Source organism: Colossoma macropomum, unplaced genomic scaffold (assembly GCF_904425465.1).
Source record: "Colossoma macropomum unplaced genomic scaffold, Colossoma_macropomum, whole genome shotgun sequence".
Taxonomy (NCBI): Eukaryota; Metazoa; Chordata; class Actinopteri; order Characiformes; family Serrasalmidae; genus Colossoma; species Colossoma macropomum.
This window is the reverse complement of record NW_023494786.1, coordinates 18,953,979-18,977,737: the sequence shown is the minus strand read 5'-3', so window position 1 is coordinate 18,977,737 and position 23,759 is coordinate 18,953,979. Positions and strand designations below refer to the sequence as shown.

The window sequence follows — 23,759 nt, the reverse complement described above, 5'->3', positions numbered from 1 at the left end:
TCCTCACAAAATGGGAAATATTTTGTTACTTTTTAGTGTTTATTGTGTTGCATTATATTATAAAATCAAGCACAACTGACAGACTACAATGATTATTGTATTATATTTGTTTGCACTTTAAGTGGTCGATAAACTTGTGAGCCATGGAAGCTTTGGTGGTCGGTTGCATGGGCCAAGAACCTTTGTTTTAATTTTTGCTGTTGTACACTTTACGTGGACTACTCAGAAAAAGTGCCTCCATACTTAAGAGGTATGCTCGAAAACTCCTTTTCCTCAGGATATAATGAACATTATGGCAATTTCTATAGAAAAATACATACAGTCTGTAAAAATCACTGTCGCGGACCCGACTGACATAGTTGAAAAACAGCTGTAATAATTACATTGCATTACCTCCCCTTACTAAAACTGATCTGCAGAGTGCCAGTGTGGCTGTAGGTTTTCACTCCAACAAAGCTTCCTGATGAAATGTTCGAAGACTAAGACTGACCGATTAAACAAGTGTACTTCAGGTGTACTTCAGATCATTTGGAGTGAAAACCTGCAGCCACACCGGCCCTTTGTGGATAAGATTGGACACGCCTGTTCTATAAGCATCACTCCAAAGAAACCTGTGGAAAGTGGGGGTGGTGAGGGGCTGCTGCACCCTCAGATTTCTCTGCTACTACAGAAAAACAAAGATCTCAAAACTAAAATAATTCTAGCCTAGGTGAGACCTATATGTGTGCTTGTTTCAGACTGGAATTTGTATTTTTAATTTTTTTTTTGCAGTTTAATATGTTTGATTTATATTTTGTTGCTCCATATTTTCATTTTTTTTTCCTGCATCATTTGAACACTGTCCTTTGAGCTGTCCTTTACATTGTGTGAAACCTTTGTGATGAATGGACTAATAGAGTTGCTCCAAAACAACTTGGAATAAAATCTCTTTATGTTAACCTTCACAAATAGTAAAGAACAGTAACCTGTAAATTTACAGTTTTGGAGACACTTGTGTTTCTTTGGATGTTGACGATACAGCCATGTGCAGTTCAGGGTACCACTGCATTTTCATGATGGCGAGCTGAACTGCTGGCTGCTTTGACCTTGTTTACACTTGGCATTAAAATGCATTCTGTATTTGGATGTTGTCCTTATACTGATGTAAAAGACAAGTGTAACAGCGTTTCTGATCAGTATGTGTTCAAACCTAGCTGTCCTGATCCTGAGGTAGTTGAGCACACACTGAACCTGTTTGCACTTTGCAATAACGTTTTGTGACTGGATTGTACATCATATGGCCAAAAGTATGTGGACACCCCTGGAATTCAGGTGTTTTGGCCACAACTGTTGCTAACAGGTGAATAAAATCAAGCACATGGCCAAGCAATCTCCATGGATAAACACTTGCAGTAGAATGGGCTTCAGTGAAGAGCTCAGTGACTTTAAATGTACAAATATCAAAGGATGTCACTTTTGCCACAAGTCAGTTTGTAAATTTTCTGCCCTGCGAGATCTGTTCCAGTCAGCTGCAAGTGCTATCATTGTAAAAAAACGGAAGCAACAACAGCTTAGCGTCAAAGCAGTAGGCCGCGCAAACTCAGCAAGTAGGGCAGTGATGTTAATGCTACAGCATACAAAAACCATTTCCTGTTTCAGCCCTGAGCACAAAGTGAGCTCTATAAAGACAAGGTTTGACAAGTTTGGTGTGAAAGAACTTCAGTGGCCAAAGCAGAGCCCTGACCTCAGCCCCAGTGAACACCTTAGGATGAAGTGGAACATCAATTGTGAGTCAGGCCTTCTCGTCTAACGTCAGTGTGAACTCCATTTACACATTTCACGGAAATGCGTCCCCAGTGTGACCAAATGTGATCCGATTGTACTTTTCCCGCTGTAAATGCACATCAACACGCACATCTTTTCCCTTTTACGTTTGTTTCCTTTTCCCCCCATTGCAGCAATATGAGTCGACTAGCTCAGCTTGTATCGTTCATCGGTCCGGAGTGCAAGAAGACTGTTGGTTTGGGGATGATTTCACCCTTGTGTATTTTTCATCTTTCATTTTGTTTTTATTTTCTCACCTGCTAGTCAGTGCTCGACAGACACTTTCCTGCTCACGTAATTGTATATAGATAATGAAAACACATTTCATTCACACTCATGTTAAACATGGTCAAGGTCTGCCCCGACCACATCTGAATGTGGTTTGAATGATCTGCTCACAATGTGTCTTAAGGGGGTTCTCACCTAGCTTTTCATGCATACAAGTGAAATGTGAACATGATTCGATCACCAAAAACATGCTAATACAAGGTATACATCGGTACTTGTGATCAAATCTGTGTGTGTGTAGTTCAGCCAGCTTAACTACATTTACAGTCTAAAGTCACAGGCACTCCATCCGGAACATTTGACATATCACTGTCTCCTCTCATTAAATGAGTCATTTTAGCCGTTTACACATGTATTCAAATGTACGCTCATGAATATGAAAGCTAAAGAAGGAAGCTGCTGTCCGAGAAGCACAGTACACAGATCTCTGACAACTCCTCGCTGTGATTTTAATCCATTTTTTTTTCCAACTGTGCTTCAGTGGTGGGCGCTAAGCAAAATGAACATAAATCTCTGTCTTTTCTTTCTCTGCAGCTTAAAGTGCCTGAAGCGCTCGCACCATGTTTACAAAATGTTTTATAAGAGATTACACACAGCACAGCCTGTACAGACTCCACCTACTCTGCTCTGGTACCAAGCCAGCCTGATCTAAAAATTGAAAATAATTCTAAAAATGTGAAATTTTGCACAGGCAAGCAAGATCTGATCAATAATGTGATTTTGCAAGTTCAGACCATGCCTTCAACATGTGGTGGTAGCATGAGGGAAGACTGATTGAGGGAGGGGGTAGAACTCTGAGAACTTGGGCTGGAGCTCTGGGCAGCTTCTGTCTGTATCTAGAAGGCCAGGTTCCCCCTCACAGCTGTAGCAGGGCTGATGTAGGACTGAGAAACAGGGAGGAGATGGGGTGGCGGTGGGGACTGCGAACACTTCATCACGGAAACGGAAGGTGAGATGGTGAATTTACATGGAGTTAGATTGGAAGAACGAGGGGTTTCAGCCATGCTCCTTTTAGTACTCACTGTCTCTGCCCTTCGCCTTTATTACAGCTTCCATTCTTTTCTTGACTTGATTTCAGTGTTTCAAAGAAATCTGCAGGGATTCAGTTCCACACCTCCAAAGTTCAGGCTTAGAAGCTTGTTGCATTTTCTGCTTCTTAAGTAATCCCAAACATATTCAATGCTGTTGAGGTCTAGATTCTGAGGAGACCAATCCAATTGTTCTGACCAAACCAGCAGCTTCTTTTAGTTGATCTACAAATTTTCTTTTTTATCTATTTTCTTTTCTTAGTAACTGCTGCTTGGCAGCCACATATCCTTTCAGACCCAGCGTTGAATTGTCTTCTCATAGTGGATGGATGAGTGGTGCTTGATGTTAACCTATGTTTCAAAGATGAAAGCTTTAAATACTGTTAATCTGATGGTGACAGTTTTGGTGGTCCAGCAGGTCTTGCACAGTTGTTAGGAATCCCATTTTCCCTGTATCGTTTCAGTAATTTTTCCAATTTTGGAAATGTTTTTTTTTTTTCAGTAATTTTACTTTGACTGTCCTCTTCCTTATTCACATGTATTATTTTACATGTAATCTCCTCAAAAATGTCTTCAGAAAATTTCATAGCCTGTTCTTATTGGCCGTTTTTACTGGAAATCAAATAAAAGAAGGGTGGTCTCTGACTTTTGCACAGTGCTGTACCTTGATTTATTCTTTCTTCCGTGCACTCTGTGTGTGTGTGTTCGTGTTTTCTGGCTGACTGTTTCACTATCAAGATGGAAAGGAGAGAGAGCAGAGGGTATTCTCTCTCCTCATTACTTTCTCTCCCTCTCTCAGTCTGTCAACCTCCTTCTCTCTCTCTCAGTTGCTGCAGTGCAGAGTTGGCAGAATGCTAAACATCCAAAGATGCTTAAAGGAACACCAAAAGCTAATGTGGGGAAGTGTCAGAACAGATTGAAGGATGAATTGACTGGGGAAAGGAGGAAAGATGGGGTGCTGCAGAGTGAAAGGGAATTGAGAAATGGTCCTGTCTTCTAGAGGTGACAAAACAAACGGCTGTAAAGAAAGAAAGTATAAGTTTAAGGAGAGAGCGGTAACACAAATTGAAATGGAAAATATATAAAGGTTCTTCTTACACCAAGTTCACCTTTCAGCAGACCTTAAAACAACACTCTTCCAGCCAGACAAGTACTGAGACAAGCACTAAGAGCATGCCTGTCTCACATACAGCATCCCTTCACTTCGGTGTGCATACATAAATGATGCAGTGTGTCTGCTTGGTACATTATTGAAAGCCTGTGTAGGGTTATGTGGACTTCGCAGTTCTCTCTTTTCCTCAAGACTAATTTGGGCAGTGCGTCTAATAAAGGACCATGCATTACAGTCGATCACTATGGACAATAATTTCCCTGGACAAAAAACACGTTGACTCAAAGCATACTTGTAATATAAGCCAGTGGACAAGTGTTTTGAGTCTATGGGCTTTCTGTTTTTTACTGGGAAACTGGGAAAAGTGCCATAATTGTTTTCCATACACTACAGATGCAGATGATAGAGTATTCCTTTAATGTCCATAACAGGCTACAGATTAGTGCTGTGGCGTTGGACAACAAAAGGTGTCAGCACCTGTGTGGAGAGGCTAGGAAAGAGGACCATGTGTCATTTGAGGAGATGATTTACAGACTGAACAACAACTCATTCTATACATTTCCAACAGATTTAGAGGTGGGCAACATGGCAAAGATATAACATCAGGATACTTCAAGACATCATCGCAATACACAATGGCCCTTATTCAGCAAAGTTGAGTAGAAACAAGCGCAGATTTGACCACCCTGAACGAAGTACAAACTACTCCGCACCTGATACACAAAACTGCCATACGACAACGAAACAAGCAGTGATTTGGGCACAACAGATGAATCGGCTTCAGCATGTGGAAACAAGCAGCCATGCACGATTACTTTATTTATAATTTGCTGCAAACACGCCCCGATTTACCCTCATTAATATAAGTGAGCCGGAGAACTGCTCCCTCTACTGGCAAGAGTCTAAATAGCTTAGCAGTGTCACAACCACAAAATTTTAGCTGATTATTATTTATATAAGTACAATGAATGATTTACAAGTCTAAAGCAGCTAGACTAATTTACAAGCCATCTTGCTTAGGCAGCTCTTTAGTTTTGCAGCAAACAAGAGATTAGTTCTGTATACTGTGCGCAACAAGTGTCTACAGATACACTGTCAACCAAAGCTTACATTTTTCTCTTGAGACTTGTTCTGCAAACATACATGCTAAATTTAGCAAATTAACATAGAAACATTCCCCTTAAATGTGTTATAGCCCACAGTTAAAAGTTAGAACTAGAAGTCAGAAGAAAGAAGTGATTTCTTATATTTACATTTATTTGGCTCAAGCCAACTAATAAAAAAGGCATCCGGCTATTTTGTTTGTTGCAATACAACATGATTGTGAAATCTAGCGACTGTGGAAAAAAAATGCAGTTAGATTAAATAACTGTGATCAGGTGAATATGTAATAATTGTGACAGGCCAAATTACAACAATTGAAAAGAGTAAAATGTGAAACCTGTGTAACCTTTTTTTCAAACTACAGAGTGACGTGATATATAGTGCGCATATTTTCCTAAAACACTGACTGCTTGAGTGATAATACCGCAGAATACAAGGTGGCTTATACTGTACTAGGTGAGCTATGTTTCGGGTTTTTGATTTACTGTACCAGTAATATAAAGTAAACTTGAACACATACTCACAACATTTGTCAGTGTACACATAAAAAGTAAGTATATCTACTTCAGTACAAGGGTTGTTGTATTCACAATCATTATTTACTATTTTTACTGTTATTGCTGTATCAGGTTAAAATATTACGCTTAACTTTACACACACTTCTAAAAATGATGAATAACTGTCGGTGAAACTTGTGTCCGATCACTGACTCATCAACTTTGATGAATAAAGGCCAATATGTAGCACAGTATTTTGCTTTTCTGAGGTTTCATAATTAGGAACAGGCAAGTGCCACAAAAATTGGAATGGAAAACTATGAATATAAAGATTTTTATTTGCTGCACTTAAATCCAATCAACCAGCACTAATTACGCTCTTTGTAATGAAACATGCAGTTGGTCTTTCTGTACCGATACACATGACAAGCTTAGAAAAGCGTACTGTAAGGCAATGTGACGTAATGTGATAACAATAAATAACGTCATACTGCACATCCCTAAATATGTGCTCATAAATAACCTGATTGGAGGCCGAGGGGTGTGTGTAGTGGAGGCACCCTAAGTTTATAGGTTCTCTCTTTTCTTTCTTGTTTTTCTTCTTCTTGGCTTGGGCACAAAAGTATGGACATATCATGTTTATTTACTTTTGAATTTTTCATGTGTTTGTGCTCAATAGATTTGTTCAATCTATTGGTTTCTTAGTATTTTACCTGTGAACATGATCCCGACTAAGCAGAAGTGACCTTAGGTCCATTAGCATTAGGCTAACTGATTTATAGCATGTGTCCTGGCTATGGCCATGGCTCGACTGCTCCTTGCCAACTCGACATCACTCAATAACATAATGACCATAACTTAATAAGTAACCTCCAATTTTTCTGAACGATTCAATCATTGAGCTTGACAACAAATTTAACAAACGAAGTCACTGTGGTTTGCACAGAGTGGTTTAATGTGAAATGGTACATGGTAGAGAAACTTACCACTCAGACGGTGATAAGAACCAGGGGTCACAATGTCTACAATGCAAATATAGTCTAACTTTATTCACTATCCTAAACGACCAGTGACGTTTTATAAAGTTGATAGCAGTAAAATAGAACTCAACATGAAAAAAACCAAACCCAAAGTTTTAGACCAAAAATGTGACACAAAACTCGCATAAATAAGAGGCATCAGGCAGCATAATTGTAACCATATTGGGTAATAATTCTGTGAGGTAGCTTTTAGTGCAATTACATGCTTCAGATGCTTAGTCCCTATCACCACCACTGTGAATAATTCTAACTTGGTAAATGTATCTATCTTATGACCCATTTCACATCCAACCACTTCCCCTTATGCTTTCAGTCAGCTTCAGTTTGAGTCACACTCTCCAAAGTGATGAAACCAGTAGTAGGTTTAGCTACGTCACACTCATTTGTAAACCAATCACAAAAAAGTGCTTTAGAGGAACACACAAGCAAACTGGACTTTTCGAATAATGGATGTCTGTAGAGCTTGAATGTATCTGTTAAGTAAAAATTATTCTCGGTCCATCCTCATGCTCAACCCCTGCGTCCTTGGTGACTCAGTGAAGAACATGAGTGCGAAGGTGGACTGTGAGCTTGCTGACCTAGACTGGCCCCTGCACACATTTACGCATGCACGCACATATGCGCACATACACACACACACACACAGGAAAGCGTGGCCATCTCCCTGCACTCACACACCCTTAGGCAGGATGCACCAGCCCTCCCAAGCCCTGAGCAGCCCTCCAGGGTCAGGCAGGGGTCGAGGAGAGAGAGCACTCCACCTCCAGAGAGCTCCAACAGCTCTCTTTCCCACACCACCACACCCAAGCAGCGCCACAGGTCTGAGACCAGTTCGCACACTTTCTCACACAGAAGTTTAGGGTGCAAATCTAAGCTGTGGACGCGGGCCACGGGTCATTGCCAAAGAATGAAAAAGTGTCCTACAGACTCACAGCCACTTAAAAGCCTTTACGGGACACCTTACGGGGTGTCAGAGTTAAGGTTCAAATCAAATTTACACAGTTTTCCCCCCTGACCCCAAATATCATCAACCAGCCATGACATTTCTAGTTCTTTAGTTTTGCACTGAAGCTACAGGACTATAAATATGATGCACAGCTGACAGTCGTAGCAGCCATCTTGTAGCCTGAATTTTATCCTTACTATTGCCCATTTTTATATATTTATTTATAAGTATGATAAGAGTAAGTGGTGGTTATAAGCTTTCATTACTACATTAGCCACAAAACTACAGTGCAAAATGAAAGAAGCAAGACTGGAAACACAAACATGTCTTGGCTAATCAACTTAATTTGGGGTAACAGGAAAATTGTGTAAACGATTATTTTCCTGAGCTATTGCTGATAATGGGCTATGAGCAAGTGGCGTGACCCCACATTTAGGCCTCACATGCATCTGTGCTGATTATACAGCATCCTTATCATCATGACGCCATCACCTAACACATAATGCACACTACAGCAGCACGGCACTGTATCAGTTTTCACTAAACTGAAACTGGTCCAGCAAAAGATTATATCTAAATAAGTGCAACAAATATGTTACATTCTGCTACACACAGCCATATACTGCCTAATTCTTGATTACCATAAACATGTTTATCAACAACAGCTACATTTAAGATTTATATGGCACTTTCAGTTTTACATTCAATGCAATGAAACCAAAATTGATCCTATGAATTCCACCACTAGACATGACAGCATGACAGAGCTCCCTCTACGTGTTCTGAGAGGTTGATCAATAGCCACAAATTTAGGTTGATATTGTATTGTAGGATGCTTTACCTGAGCATTTTCCTGCTTCAGTAATGCTATTTTTTTAAAGACATATAGCACTGAAAATCAGGAATTTGATATAAAACAAGCAGAGAAATATTAGCTAAACTCCTATGCTTTCCTGAACATAGGCACCAAACTATTGTCCTTTATCACCTCGAACATACTTGACCAACCAAGCCATGCTTGGTGTCTGAAGCGTTTTCATTTTGCAATGGAGTTACGAGGCTAAAGTGGCTAATAGTAACAGAAGGTTAGGTACACCAGTTATCATCATACAAATTGCCAAAACTAGCCATTTATTTGTCTCAAACAGTGTGGAGGCGTTAAGTAATCTTAAATAAACATGTTTATGTGGTTTCTGACAACGTATGTACAGTATTCCCTGCTGAAAAACACCGCACAGTCCAGCATGCATTCCATGTGGGTCTAAGCTTGTCTATGCTGGTCAATGCTGGTCTGGTGCTGATTTAGCTAGTCACCCAAAGAATACCAAAATGAACAGCACCCTGGCATCAAAACACATCTTGGGTTTTGATGGTTATCAGCTTATCAGCTTCCGTTGCTACTGACCAGCATTCAAAACACAACATTTGCTGGTTTTGCTGGTGACCAGCAATGCTGGTCTGTGCTGGTTTTTGTAGTAGGGTTATGCAAAGACACAAAAGTAGGAAGAAAATTTAGGTTTCAAAATAAATTGTACCACTGATTTTAGCTTTGTGAGATACTCTTGATCATGTTTATAGATAACTGTCACACACTATCAGAAACAACACAAGCAAGACAGTTTGAGATTTTAGATTATTTAAAACTAATCTGAGGCAAATGCGTGATGATTTACACATACAGTTTGCAAGATGCTAATTGGTGGAGTTTAGGCTTGGTAGTGAACAGTCCCAGTGTGAAACTAAAACAAACTATGGGAACATTAAATATGTCTTGGCTGTCCAACTACATTTGAGTTTTCTGTTATTCAGTAGAAGCAGTATCAATAAGTTAACCTCACATTTATGGTCTCTCCTTCTTCCATGTGTACCTGAAAATGTAGAAAAAGTGTTCATAGAAGGTGCCAAAAAGTTACCTATTAAAAACAATGATCACAGATGAGATCACTGATGACAGAATACTCTGACGATAGACAAATACTGTGACAATATTTGGACTAATATTGTCAAGGTGTTCACGACGGCTCAGGCATCTCTGTCTAGGGCTGGGAGTCGATCCCAAAGAGAGCTGACTAGTAAAGGAAAACTTACAATTTATAATTAAAAAAAGGCTTAATTAACTTCCCCAGTGTGAAACATCTACACACCCGAAGCTGACAGATGAAAATCATGCACTGAAGTTAATTTGGCTAGCACTAGCTCCCAAACTGCCTTGCTAAGGTCTAATAGGTCTGAGGTGGGAGAACACAAGGGCCTGTTTGCATCAGTATGCATTTTTGGTTATTGGATTACAATCACTTGAACACATGAAAAGGCAGGTGTAAACACCCCAGGACGCACTGCGAGCAGATAACAAATCGGATCACTCAAACCACATTCAGAGGTGGTCAGAGATGGATCTGACCGCATTTAGCCCAAGTGGCTGAAGTTATCCCAAACCAACAGCCTTGCTGCACTCTGGGCCACTGAAATGGTCCTAGCCAAGCTTCCTCAGTAATGAGGAAAAGTAACCAAAATGAAAACAGAAAGTATGTGTTGATGTGTTTTTCACACAGGAAAATAAAATCGGATTTCATCTGGTCAAACTGGGGGAGCATTTTAGTGAAAGGTGTAAATGGAATCCAGCCAAAGTTTATCCAGATACGATCCAAAACACATGTTAATGAAAGGTGTAAACAGGCTCCAAGTTACTATGACAGTATTCCCTGTTATTCATATAATCAAATAACAACAGTGTATTATTTACGTAATATTGTACTTCTTGTGTTGTCAAATCTCCTTCCCTGTGTTTCAATTATTGAAATCGAGAAAATGATGGCGTGGAATCGAATCTTGGAATCGATTTTCATCACTTGGAATCGGAATCGACTCTCGGAATCGAATGTCTGGAATCGAACAGCCTTATCTCTGTCTGTTAGAACAGACCCTCGTGGTCGTCATGGAAACCGCGTGCCACTAATTATTTTCCACTTCAAGACGCTCCGCGTGCGCTGGAACCGTCCAATAGGAGCGGCGCTTTGCACGAGCAGCGAGCTGCACGAATTCACATTTCGTTTTGTAAAAGCAGCGGAGCGGCGGGGCTGAGCGCGAGCCCCTGTTCTCCTGCCCCCACAAAACCCGCGAGGGAGACGAGGGAGGAGGAAGGACGGGCTGTGAATCTTTCTAAATGAGCAACAAGTCGGCCGCGTTCAAGGGGTCAGATCTCGCAGTGCTCAGGTGAGAGTCAGGCTAATTACATTCACAACAGAACCGAATCGCTCGCGAGCCGAAGCCAGAGGAGGATTTTTATTGATTTTTCTCCGCTCTGAACGAAGCGAATCTGTGCCAAAGACCTCAACAAACCCCCATTAGTACATGCACACACATACATGTCTGGTTAAAACACTCAAACAGGTTCAAATAGGCTGCAGCTTAAGGACAACATGTACCGCGCGCGGCTGAAGTGAAGCGAACGCTCCCTGTGCGATACATTTCGAAACTGTCCACAGACACTCACTCACTCACTCACGCAAGCGCGTCCTGCGAGCAGGAAAAACAAGCAGGCTTACGCACTTCGCAGCCTATCCTGGAATCTGCAGTTTGCTCACAGAGCCAGAAATCACCCTGAGCTCTGGAGAAGCTGCTCATATGATCCATTATCCAGCCCGCATGTCACGCCGGTTGCTGCTCTTCTTGCTCAAACGCGGCAAGATGGGCGAGAGAGAGAGAGAGAGAGATAGAAAGATAGAGCGAGATATGAGGAGAGAAGCAGCAGCGAGGGGGACTCACGTTGTTCCGCAGATCCTGCAGCGCCAGGCTCATCGTGCACAGAGCGAGCCGGGGAGAAGAAGCAGGGGAGGCGAGCTCTTCACTCACTCCGCCTCTGCAGGGGGCTTCACAGGGGCCGGCGGGCTAAGCCATGCCTTTACCAAAGCGCTGCTGCTACTGCTGAAAGACATTAGCATGGACGCCAGTACACTGTTACATCTCAACAGCACGAGCGTGCGGCACGACGACACTGCATTTGACTCGATACGTGCGGTAGAGAAGTGTTTACCTGGTCGCCTGACGTTGTTTAGAGGGCGGCGGGCATGATGGTCAAACACGGTGATCTTCCCCTCCGACTGACTGCGAGCGGCGCTCAGCAACATGCGCCGACGACTGTGGGAGATCGCTATCAGCTCCTCATTGCAGCCTATCCCTCTCCTCCCCCCGCCCATCTCTCTCTCGCTCTATCTCTCTCTCTCTCTGTCCCTCTCTCTTTAATTTCTCTCTTTCCTTTGATCTTCTCTCTCTCTCTCTCGCGCGCGCGCGCCCTTGCTTTCTCTTTTGCTCTGTCTACATTTTTTCTTGCCATTGAGCGCTCTCCTCTCCCTCTCTCTCTCTCTCTCTCTCTTTCTTTCTCTCTTTCTCTCTCTCTCGCCCCCCTCTCTTTCTGTCGCTCCTGCCCCCCTCCTTCTCTACATGCTCTCTCTTTCGCTCGCGCGCACGCCCTTGCTTTCCCCCTGTTTGCTCTTTATCTCTCGCGCGTGCCCGTTGCTCGGGGCATGAAATGACAGCATGCAACATGTGCATCAGGTGGGTCCCTCATAACGACCGCGCTTGTATGTGAGGTTACGACGAAGTTCAAGTTCACAAATATAAACACAATGTTAAGCCAATCTGAAAATGCCTGTTTGTGAAAGGTGAGGGAGAAGTGTTTAACTGGACAATTGTACGTCCTCTCCATGCCATGTTTTGTTGTTATTACGTAACACTTCATCAAGGGCTCAACGTAAATACTGACATCACCTATCTCCGCAGCGCTGGGCCCCACCCAGCTTCTGCATCCGTTAGAAGCGGCTGCAGCAAACTGTAGAGCTGGCCCTGGACCAGAAGCTAGATTAGTCTATATCAATTGGCTTTCATCCAAAACAAGGACACACTGATTGGGCTTGGATTCACTCAAGTAGTTTCACCGAATGAAGTGTTGTGTAAAAGTTCTGGGCCCTTATTCAGAAATGACCTCAGAGTTTCTCTGAGAAACCTCCTACATGACATTCAAACCATTTACATAAGAGATTTTTTAAGTACAGTGGCATAAAAACCTTGGGGGGTGGAGGGGGGATCCAAGGTGCACTAGCCTCATGGCACAGGGGAGCATGTGGCAACCAGGCCCCCTAAAATCTTTTTTGGGCCCCTCATATGGATACTTACTCAATTGTACACCCATGACATGAAGATCCAATTTCTTAACGTCATACCTCACCAATTAGCGTTCAACAACACTACGCAAGACAGTTTAGACATCTGTTTATCTCAGTCTTATTCATAATATATCTCATCCATGGCAATCATGTTTGAACGTATCCTTCACAACCTACAATATGATATAATCATCATTAATAAATGCAAATTAATATATGTAACTTTCTTATTGGCTAGCACTATGTCAGACATCTAAATATAACAGAACTGCTGCAATCCAAATAGGCACTAACAAACATTTAGGTAAACATTAGAACCAAGGGGTTCTAGAGCATGCTTTTAGACCATTTACCTGTTTAAGACATAGCTGTAGGGAGTAAACAGGCATATCACAGTCAAGTAAGTCTGGAAACCTGTAGAAATCTCCAAACAAACTGATCAATAATAAACTGCCAATAATAATAATTTAAAATAAAGGCCACTTGGTTTGACATTTTGTTTCCTAACACAGTTAACTCAATACATTTGAGTATGACACAGATGTCCAAATGCAGTTTGGGACCACTGTATGCGTTGTTATTTTTATTCATTTATTTACTTACTTAATTACTTTACTTACTGTAATGCAGTAATGTACAGTCCTGTATAGCCTGTATGACCTACGTACATTTTCGATTGGCTACCATTGCTCTATATTGTTAGATAATTCATTAACTAAGCCATCCGTCCCACATAATAAGAGCGCAGCCAGTTATGTTGTCATGGACAACCTGATTTGAACTCAAATCCTGGCAGTAGAGCCCCACTGTGCTAGTGATGTCTTTTAGTCAGCTGTTAGGCTTATAGTACCTGGCAACCACTAACGGTGGTCTGTCCAGGACAAGAATGGCACTTAAAAGTTATACATGTTGGTGTTGAGGAAACCAGCATAGACATAAGCACAGTGGATGCCTGTTGTTCTGTTCTAACCATCTTACTATGCAATCGATACCTGTCACTGCTTTTCTGATCACCAGCAGAGGACCTTTGTTCTGTGCATGACAGACCATTAGTAAAAGCTGCTGGTTTCTACACTTCAAAAATAGCTTTAACTATTGGGATACATACCTCAGTGAAGGGAGATGGTGCTTGAACACTTCATACTACAGCTCTAGGACATGCAAAAGAAGAGTATCAAAGTAGTGATCAGCCATTATCCCCATTAAGGGTGCTTTGGAGAGCTGTGGTATGCACTGAATTGCATCCACATTGTACTAATGTGGTGAAACCCTGACAGAACAAATAACAGAACAAACCGAAATGCATGCACGGAGATGTATTTCCAGAGATAGAGTACTGACGGGCCATTGGGGCCAGTGACAGGGGCATCTGACTGGGGGGATCTGGGGGGCCTTATAGATGGCCTAAACACATGAGATCATCCATCGCAGATGTAAATATTAGATGAAAAACTAGCTTTTGAATATATGCAGCTGACTAAATAAATAAAATATAAAAAGAATTTGTTGCACTTTACTGAAGGGCAGCGTTTAAAAGGTTATTTAACATAGCATAACAACTGACCTAAACCTTTATAGACAATATAACGGCTAATTCCAAAAAGAGTTAGTTGCCCTTGACATTGGTGGAAGGTGGAATGGAATCATATTTGACAAATGCTGCCCTTCAGAAATTGAAAATGTGTTCTCATGTCCCTGTATATATATGTACTATTTATCTCACTTTTGTTGGTGTGTGAGAGGCCTCCAAAGACATCTTACACTCTGTCCCTATGTAGAGTGCTTTAAGAATGACCGTGTTTAACTCACATGTTGTGGGTCAGGAGCACCATGTCATTGAGGTATATCAATGTTTCCAAGTCCTTGTCAAACACTCCGACACGGAGTACACTCTCAACTCACCTCATCAGCTAATTAATAAGCTCATGTATCAAAAAAGTGGGAGTGTTATGGCAGGGCAAAGCCTAAAATGAAGGGCCAGTGCAGGAGTACTCCAGAACCATAATTAGGAAACATTGACGCAGATAACTATGGAACCATGCCTCTATCTATATATGAATATATCTGTGTCTGTAATTATGCACCACATGGACTTTTGGAAACAGCTTAGGTTTCAAATTTCTAACATTAGTCAACTGTTGTAATCAACATAGATTTCGCATTGTTTGTAAATTCTTGTGAACTGAATAATAAAATGCCATTTCTAAGCTGAATCTGTTTGTCTTTCATTTGTATCAGTCAGTGGCTAGTCATCAGGTGTCTATGAACACCCCACTAAGTTTGCTATTCACTAAATGTTTAGCTAATAGGAACTATCCAAATCACAAAAAGCTTTGTAGCTTGCTGATATGTCCTATGATTTTTGTCCAACTTACATGGTTTAGTTGTTTGTTGAGCCTGTCTGTGGTACCATTAGTGTCACTAAGCTAGGTAAACAGACAATTTAGTTGACCAGTTAGTTAGACTGTGACCTCCTGAACAAAAGCAATATTGTTTAGTTTAGCTGTCACTGATGTTAGCAAACAGAAACGTACCGGTGCTGATTAATTGTGCTACCTTGTTAAAATGTCCTATTGTAGTGCATATTTAAGGGTAGAGCTCTACATAAAACTGTAGGCAGGATATTTTGGTCACAGCTTCTTATTCACCAGGTTCTTGTTTGAATTTTCCCATTCCACCTTAAATGGTGTAGCAGCTATGTTCTGGTGCCTCAGGTCACTGCGCACTCAGGCACCATTTAAGGTGGAATGGGAAAATTCAAACAAGAAGCTGGCAAATAGGAAGGACTACAGCCTCATCTAAATCACTGTGTCAGAATATGCTGCCAGCATTAAAACTACAGTTCAGATGTGTTGATCACCCTATCAAAAAAACACTCCATTCGGAGTGGGCCCTGCACAGACTTTGGACCATTGGGACCCCAGTCCGCCCTTTTGATGGCCTGGATCTGTAATGTTCTGCATGTGTTTGGCAAAGGGAATGTGATCCCCTCGAGATATTAAACATCATTCAACCATGTTCTCTGCGGTTGGTGCAGTTTATTGCACAACAGCTCTTTGTCATTGTTGCTTTATGCCATTAAGAGTGCTGCTTTCTTTTGCTTTCTGACCCCCTAGTTGCAGACGCATATCTGTGAGGATGTTGCACAGAACCCTGTCTATAGTGTGTACCTGAAGATCACCTTGTGCTTTGTAAATGGTAATGAAGTTGCTGCTGTCCAGATGGAGAGGCCCATCCACATCTCCCTGTCAGAATGCCAGTTTGGAAACTCTAGGAGAGCTGTTGAATGTCACACTAAGATTCTCAGCATTTGGTAATGGGATATAACTGGCACTATAGCTTTCTACACATCTCAGATCATAACAGACGTACAGTTTCCCTGTTAATATGGAAAGGGAAATGACCTATGGTCATTTCTGTGTTACGTGCAGTACAGTTTCACGAGTGAAAGCAAAAGGACAACCAAACCCTTAAAAATGCACAGTATGTCTTGGCTCATGTTGCTGCTAACTGAGAATACCAGTTCCACATACGAGTCAAACAAGCCAAACAAGATGGCTCCCTGCTGGGTGATGTGAAAAATGAAGTTACGCAAGTTTTTGTTCCATCATGAAACAGGAAGGCCATGGTTCCCAGCACATCCACAGAGGCATGTCCACAACCACTGAGCAGAGAACTTTGTGAGAGAAGAATTTCTGGTATGTCTTAGAATTTAACAGAATGTCACTAAGTGTGTGAATCACAGAGTCTTTGGCTGTGCTGCTGTTGTTGCTGGAGGACAGGACACTATCACACAAACTGGTTGGATTTCATACTACGTGTTAAACTTGTGAGTGCTCTAGATGTAAGACAAATAATTCCCATGAATTTTAACAGAGGTTGGAGTAATGAGATTTAGTTGTACAAGCATATTTGTGTTGTTAACATAGTAAAGTCATCTGCACTCTAAATATAAAGGTTTCTGAGTGGTTATCAGAAACCTTCCAATAACCACTATTCTGCGGTGTTTAAAGGGGTACTCTGGCCAAAATGAAACATTTTACTGTTACTATATCTGTTGTAAACATGCAAGCTTTCCTCCTACAGTGGTTCCAGATTAAGGTCTCTGGAGTAAGGTTTTCTGATTTAAAGACTCGGGGCTGGGGGAGAAAGCCAGCTGACATTACTGCTGAATATTACGTCTCTACTAGCCTCTATGCTAGCAGTCATGATTTTTTTAAAGCTGTGGGGGGAATAGTGATAGTAGATGGATACAAAATGGGTACAAAGCAATAGTAGATAGACGAAAAAGGGATACAAAGTCATGAATTCTGCCAAATGAGGCCGGGACATACAGTGCTGCACTGCACAATGTTACATAATCTGACAAATAGCATATTAAATGCTAGTTTTAGACCAGAAGGCCTTTTAATTGATAAAGATTCTTCAAATTCTGTGGAGGTTCTTTAGATTCATAATATTATGTGGAGCTTCTTGGTTTTCACGGAGTAGGTTTACATGCACTCAATAATCCGATCATAATCTGATTTCTGCAGTTATCTGATTATTCAAAGGGTTATGTAAACACCATACTCCGATCTAGTAATTCTATTAAGAAATCTGATAAAGAGAGCTAGATTTTAGCTCAGTAATCAGATTTCTCAGTGCATGTAAACTCTTACTCTGATTTCTTTTGGATTTCTCAGTCTGTGCATGTGTGAAACAGACTGCTGTACTGGAAATAAGTAAGCAGTGTTGCGGTGAGATGGCAGCAGAACACTTTTGTAGTGATGCTGAAACCAACTACATTCTCGATGAAATTAAGGATTTAATTATTCTTCATCTTCTAGATGATGTATGTTAATATTTTCAGGCAAAGTGGTGCAATGTTTTTTTTAAAAAAACAGCATGAAGTTCGATTTTACATTACGTTTATGTCACGTCTTCTCCTGTGAGTTTATTGGCTCGTTGTAAAGCAGAAATCTGATTACTGTGTGACTTATGTAGATCCAGAGTTTTCACATTTTCTGATTGCTCAATTGCACGTAAATACGATCGGATTACTGACAAAATCTGATTTTCTGCAGTTATCGGATTATTAAACGCATGTAAACACACTCATTGTTTCAAGACTGAGACCAACTAATTAATCTAGTGGAATCTGGTGGGATCATGCTTGGAATGAAAACCTGCAGCGACACCAGCTCTTTGCAGATAAGTTGGCAACTTTGAGTGTGTTCCATGCTCTTTGAATTCTGAAAGGAGAGTGGCTGAGCCTCAGCCAGCTAAGCCAAACTTTCCGTAACAGATACACCTTGAAACCAATTTCTGTAGCTCTGATGAGTGACAGATCAACAGTAATCTGTATTTCTGGTTTGTTTTTTTCACTTTATGTAAGATCTTGTAATGTGAAGCACCCTTGTTTAAAGAGCCTTAGGCAACAGCACGAGTGCTAACCATGGTCAAATAACCAACCAGCACTGTTTGGCTTTTCTCCAACAATCTTTTCAATTGACTCAATGCTACAGGAAGTTTGCCAGTCAGTGCTGGAAACTGGGAGGGTGCTGCTTATTGAAAGAAAAAGTGTACACTTCTGAGTGTAAACAAATATTCATCTCAATTTCTCACAATACCGAGACACAGATTAGTCACTGGAACAGTTTATTGACAATCCTTGTAAAAACTTGACAAAAAAGGATTCAGTGCAGAAACAGTGTTTGTATTTATTTGAGTTAATTACTTTGCCATTAAATGAGATCACGATATAGAGATTTGCTTGGGAGTATTTTCGAAGATGCTTGGAAGGAAGCCATTTCTTAAGAAAAGTAAGTGTTTAACTACAGATTTAATATCCCATGGAAAAACAAAGCCATGATTGTGGAGGCAGTCCTTTCAATCAAACAACAACAGATTTGCTGCATTATTCCTTCGCATATGGTACACGCACCAATCACACTGATTCTCCTCACTGTTACAGTGAAATGGCACCTAATTACGAAACTCAAGATGTCTGGGAGTTGTCAAGACTGTGGAAGATACTTACAAGACAGTTTACATAAATATGTTTGGGCATGTGGCCACAGAACAAACTTCTGTCTAAGTAATTGCATCATCTGTTGTTATTTATTATTGTCACACCTCATCATTACCAATTGGACTCAAGAGTTCCACACTGTGTGCTATTATAGAGATGTAACAGAGCAAAACAATGTGGAGTCTAATAGGTTTCAGATACTTGCATAAGACCACCTTCCACGGGTGATTAATTTAAAAACACTGGGAGTCCAGTCAAAAAGAATTGCTCACATGCATGTGTGGTAATACACTGATGTTTAGCAATTGTTTTGATGTGTTTATCCAGTCTGTTCACTTAAATGAGGAAAACCACAACAATTAATGGGTACTCCAATAAGACAATGCAAAATGACAGTTCATTGTGAAAATCAGGCTCCACTGAGATCTTTGTTGGGAAACGTGTGGAGAAGAAAAATCCAACCACTATGTATGATCTGTGGACGGCAGTGAAGAATGTGTAGGAAGGAGTATATTTAACTCTTTAAAAAATAAAAAATAAAGCAAAGAATTACAACACCATGTGAGGTTGTCTTCAAGACTGGAGGACCTGCAGAATGCAGAAGATAGTGAGTGGAAAAAGAAGGTTCTTCAAGTGTTCTTTAGTATAAAAATTGGTTCTACGTAGAACCATGAATATTCAAAGAACCATTTGCATGCCTAAAGGGTTCTTTTGCATAGTGAAATGGTTCATGGTGCTATGTAGAACCTTTTTGAAAAGTGTTCTAAATAGCACCAAAAAGCGTTCTTCTACTGTTACAAACTTGACATCATAACAATAGAAGAACCCTTTTTGGTGCTATATAGAACTACTTCACCATGCAAAGAGCCCTTTAAGCATGCAAGTGGTTGTCTGAGTGTTCATGGTTCTCTACAGAACCATTGTCTTTACTAAAGAACTCTTGAAGAAAAAGTGTAGTTTATAAAATATACTGATATTGTAAACTGAAAACTATAAAAAAGACTAAATTCACTGGTTTCTTTTTTTTTGACAATATCTTCAAGGCTGTTATAGCAATTCAAAGTTAGGGGGGATAAAAATTGTACATCAAATCACTTGCAGTGCAATCAGAAAGCTAGATGAAGTGTTTTCTTTTTATACCATTCACAGCAAAACCATTCGGGATTTGCATTCCTTACTAACCTTATCAGATCAAATTCTTCCTAGCAGACATCCTTATCTCAGCTTCACTCCAGCTTGTCTACCTCACCAGGCTTTTGCAAATAGAAATACAAAGAAAAGCAAAAATAACTAATGAAATGAAATGTCATATACTCAAATCAATAATTCATGAGCTATTGAAGAAACAGAATTGAATGGTTCTAGTACTCCAGCGCTTCATCTGCATGCCCTGTTAAGCTTCCAGATCAGCAACATTAATTCTCCATGGCTGCTCTGAGGAAAGAGTACAAACATCTGTAACACCCACCTATTCAGTCCTTTGTGCAGGACCCCCATTCAGCCCCATTCTTTCATCAAAACAATAACGTAATACTCCCCCTGACCTTAGCAGACACTCAGTCACTAACGGAAGCATAATCTGCATCTTTACAAAGACAAGTTTTTGGGGAGAATGATGGATTCTACTCATTCTACTCCTGTCTTTAAGAAAGAATGTTCAAGCATAAATAACGTAAGTTAGATAACTAAACCCAACAAATTATATTGTATAATACTAAAAAGATTCACTGTTACTTAAATCCACTACACTGTGTATCTAACTTCAGAATAGTCAGTGCTTTTAAAGAGCTACAAACCAGGCAAATGTGTCGGGAAGCTTTCTGAATCCAAATAAATGTTTAATACTGTCACAGAGACACATTGACAGACATGCATCATTACAGTGAAGACAGTGTTCAGCCCATTTCTTCTGGGTCATTATATGTTTCTGATGTACATAATTTCACATTTACACATTCATTCAGTCTACTCTCTTCTGTCACAGATCTTATGACCTCTGTACACCTGCTGACTTTGTTTCCATAGATTTTTTTATGAATATTGTTAGTGCAAAGAGGTGTAATGGCCCAGTATTAGCTAGATGGGAAGTGTTTTCATTGCAAAGATAAGTTTAAAATAAGAATCTCCATAAATAAGAATCTACCTCTTCCTTATTTCCCTGCTTTTAGTCTTGCCAGATGCGAAAGCAAGGTCACAAGACAGATAGGTCTGTTGATAGGCTGTCTACTGCCATCAGTACAGCTCACCTTGAGCAAGACCAAGGCCTACCAGGAATCAAGAGAACACACACACACACACACACACACACACACACACACACACACACACTCACATAGAAGTGAATACACCCCATTTAAACACATTGCCCACACTCAGTATTGTATTAATTTTCCTTTTCCCTTGTATATTATCTCTGTCCTTTAGCAAAGTGGGTCAGTTAGTCCCTCTTTTTTATGTGTATGCACATGTGTGGAATTCAGGGAAGATTTTAAAGGTATATGGTGTAGGAAGGAGCCCCAAATAGTTCTAATATTAATATGTGTCTTTAGAATCTTAACTTGATGCACAAATGGTGAGGGCAAACAAGTGTTAAGACACCTTTGTTTTTGTTTTTGCTATTGAATATGAAATGAAATTAATGAAACTGATAGGGAAAAAGAATTATATATATATATATATATATATATATATATATATATATATATATATGCATGCTGGCTGTGTGTTTATTTTTTGTGGGGGGCAGAGAGAACTGGGGGGCAGAGAGCTAAAGCTGTGAGGCAGATGGAAGTTTGGGTTAGAGTGAACTGTTGGAGCAAAGTTCTCTTTCTGTGTGGCATGGATGGGGCCAACTACAGCCTGTTAATAGAGCACAACAACTTTTGCATAAGCTGTGTCTTGTTCCGTAGTGGTAAACACTACTATATATATGTCATTTGTTAGTTTAACTGAAGTGTATGTGTTTATTGGGGTGTTCTGTGTTGGGGTGTGGGTTTAGTTGTTTGGGTTTTAACTGTGAGCGTGGATCACCGTCAGGGTGAAGCCTGTGGCTGATGGTGAGTTTGTGTTGTTTGTACCTACAGCAGCAAGAACAACAGTTATATGGAGAACAATAAGCATGAACTGCATTGAAATAATCTCAGTTAAATAACAGTTTGAATAGAAGTTGTAAGACAAATCAGAACTCTTTTGGAACATTGGTCAGGCAACAGTACTCTGGTCAGACAACACTGGAAATGGAACTCTTTGGCAGTAATAAAACTCATGTTTTGAGAAAAAAGGGCTGCAGGACAGAGCTGGGAGCATCATGATATGGGGCTGTTTGCTTGCAAATAGTACTGGGGTATTACACATCACAGAAACGTGAATGTACCAAATATTAAGAGAAGAATTTAACTTCATTGGCCATGAACCCAGGAAGAAGATGTTATTATTTGCAGCCAAAAGCATTCAAGACTGGTTTCTAAGAAAGAATATAAAGGTGCTTGCATTGCCTAGCTGATTGCTTGACTTGAATCCCATTAAAAATTTATGGAGGATTTTGAAATTGCTTGTCCTTCAGAGAGGCCCTTGGGGAAGGGAAGATTGTTTGCCAAGAGGAGCGGGCCAAAATACTGTAGACATCTCAAAGCTGTAATTGCCAACAACGATTTACATAATTTTTTGTTCACATTTGTAAGCACATAGTCATAAGTCAAAAGACTTTGTATCTGATGATAAATAGACTAGATATTAAATAACAAATCAATACAACAAAAGCTGCAAGAGGACTTTTTATCAATCTGAGTAAAACCCATTGTTTGATATGCAAGCTACAGGGCTGGTTTTCAGAACATAGATTAAGACTAGTCTTGGACTAAATTGCAGTGCAATGTTAAATAACCATTGAAACCATTCTTTTTAGTGTTGGTCTAGGCTTAATCTGGGTCTGGGAAACTGGCCCATACTATCCTTGTTGTACAGATGTTGCTTGTGTCTTTTTATGCACAGAATAATTAAAAAGTCAATATTTAGTTCACCAAAAGCTGGATGGTAAATCTAGGCCTATACATTTTAATATTTTGATCAATTACTATAATTAGTATTAACCTTCCTGATGTCTTTGAGGTCAATTTGACCCCATTCAGTGTTTAACATCTCTAAATAAAAGATTGACAGCATTTTCTTGCTTCATATTTAATTAATTCTCCTAACTTAATTGTGAAAACTGGGTAAATAAAATTAACATGATATATTTTCAATGTCCTGTACACATTTTGCACACATCTGTGTCCCTTGGGTTCAGTTTGGTTGCTTTGGATCATATAGAGGTCACTATAACATGCAATTTTATAATCTTCAAAAACTTCCCTCTACTTTAGGGCTCTAACCTAACATAACCACACCTGCATTAGTGCATGAACCACTAATAGTTCACATGACACAAGAGAGGGGAAAACAGAATTCCCACCAGAACTTAGTATTTCCTGGAGGCTTTAATTGCTGGGCTCGAATTGACCCCAAGGATAAAAGATGTTAGTAAATTTGAGGAAAACAGGAGGGTTAATATGCCAAAATTGTGTAACCATTACATAAAAACAAGTACCTTTTTGTCTACTGATTGATCATCTTGTGGGATTTTGATCATCTAGTGGGTTTAGCTCTGTGTCTGAGTTCAAGACCGGGGCTGCAGCTGCATCTTGTCAAAACAACAGATTATTTGTATCTGAGTTCTCTTGTTACATGAATTCTTTTGTAGCAGCTCTTCAATGGCTGAATTATCCACAA

The 23,759-nt window shown here is 40.2% G+C and overlaps 1 protein-coding gene across 4 annotated transcripts in view; it reads right to left on the bottom strand.

Annotated features, from left to right (window-relative positions):
- The window catches only part of ece2b (endothelin converting enzyme 2b), a 62,011-nt gene extending 49,852 nt beyond the window's left edge, over window positions 1-12,159 (bottom strand). The window contains exons 1-2 of one of the 4 annotated variants that reach the window (XM_036563106.1): window positions 11,851-12,159; window positions 11,583-11,741 (exon numbers count right to left, since the gene is read on the bottom strand). In XM_036563106.1, coding sequence (XP_036418999.1) covers window positions 11,583-11,615 — 33 coding nt within the window. In that variant the 5' untranslated portion in view covers window positions 11,616-11,741; window positions 11,851-12,159. Of the gene's footprint in view, window positions 1-11,366; window positions 11,460-11,582; window positions 11,742-11,850 lie in introns of those variants that run through there. The other 3 variants (XM_036563107.1, XM_036563131.1, XM_036563105.1) reach the window with 3 other exon arrangements.
- Window positions 12,160-23,759: the final 11,600 nt, after the last annotated feature.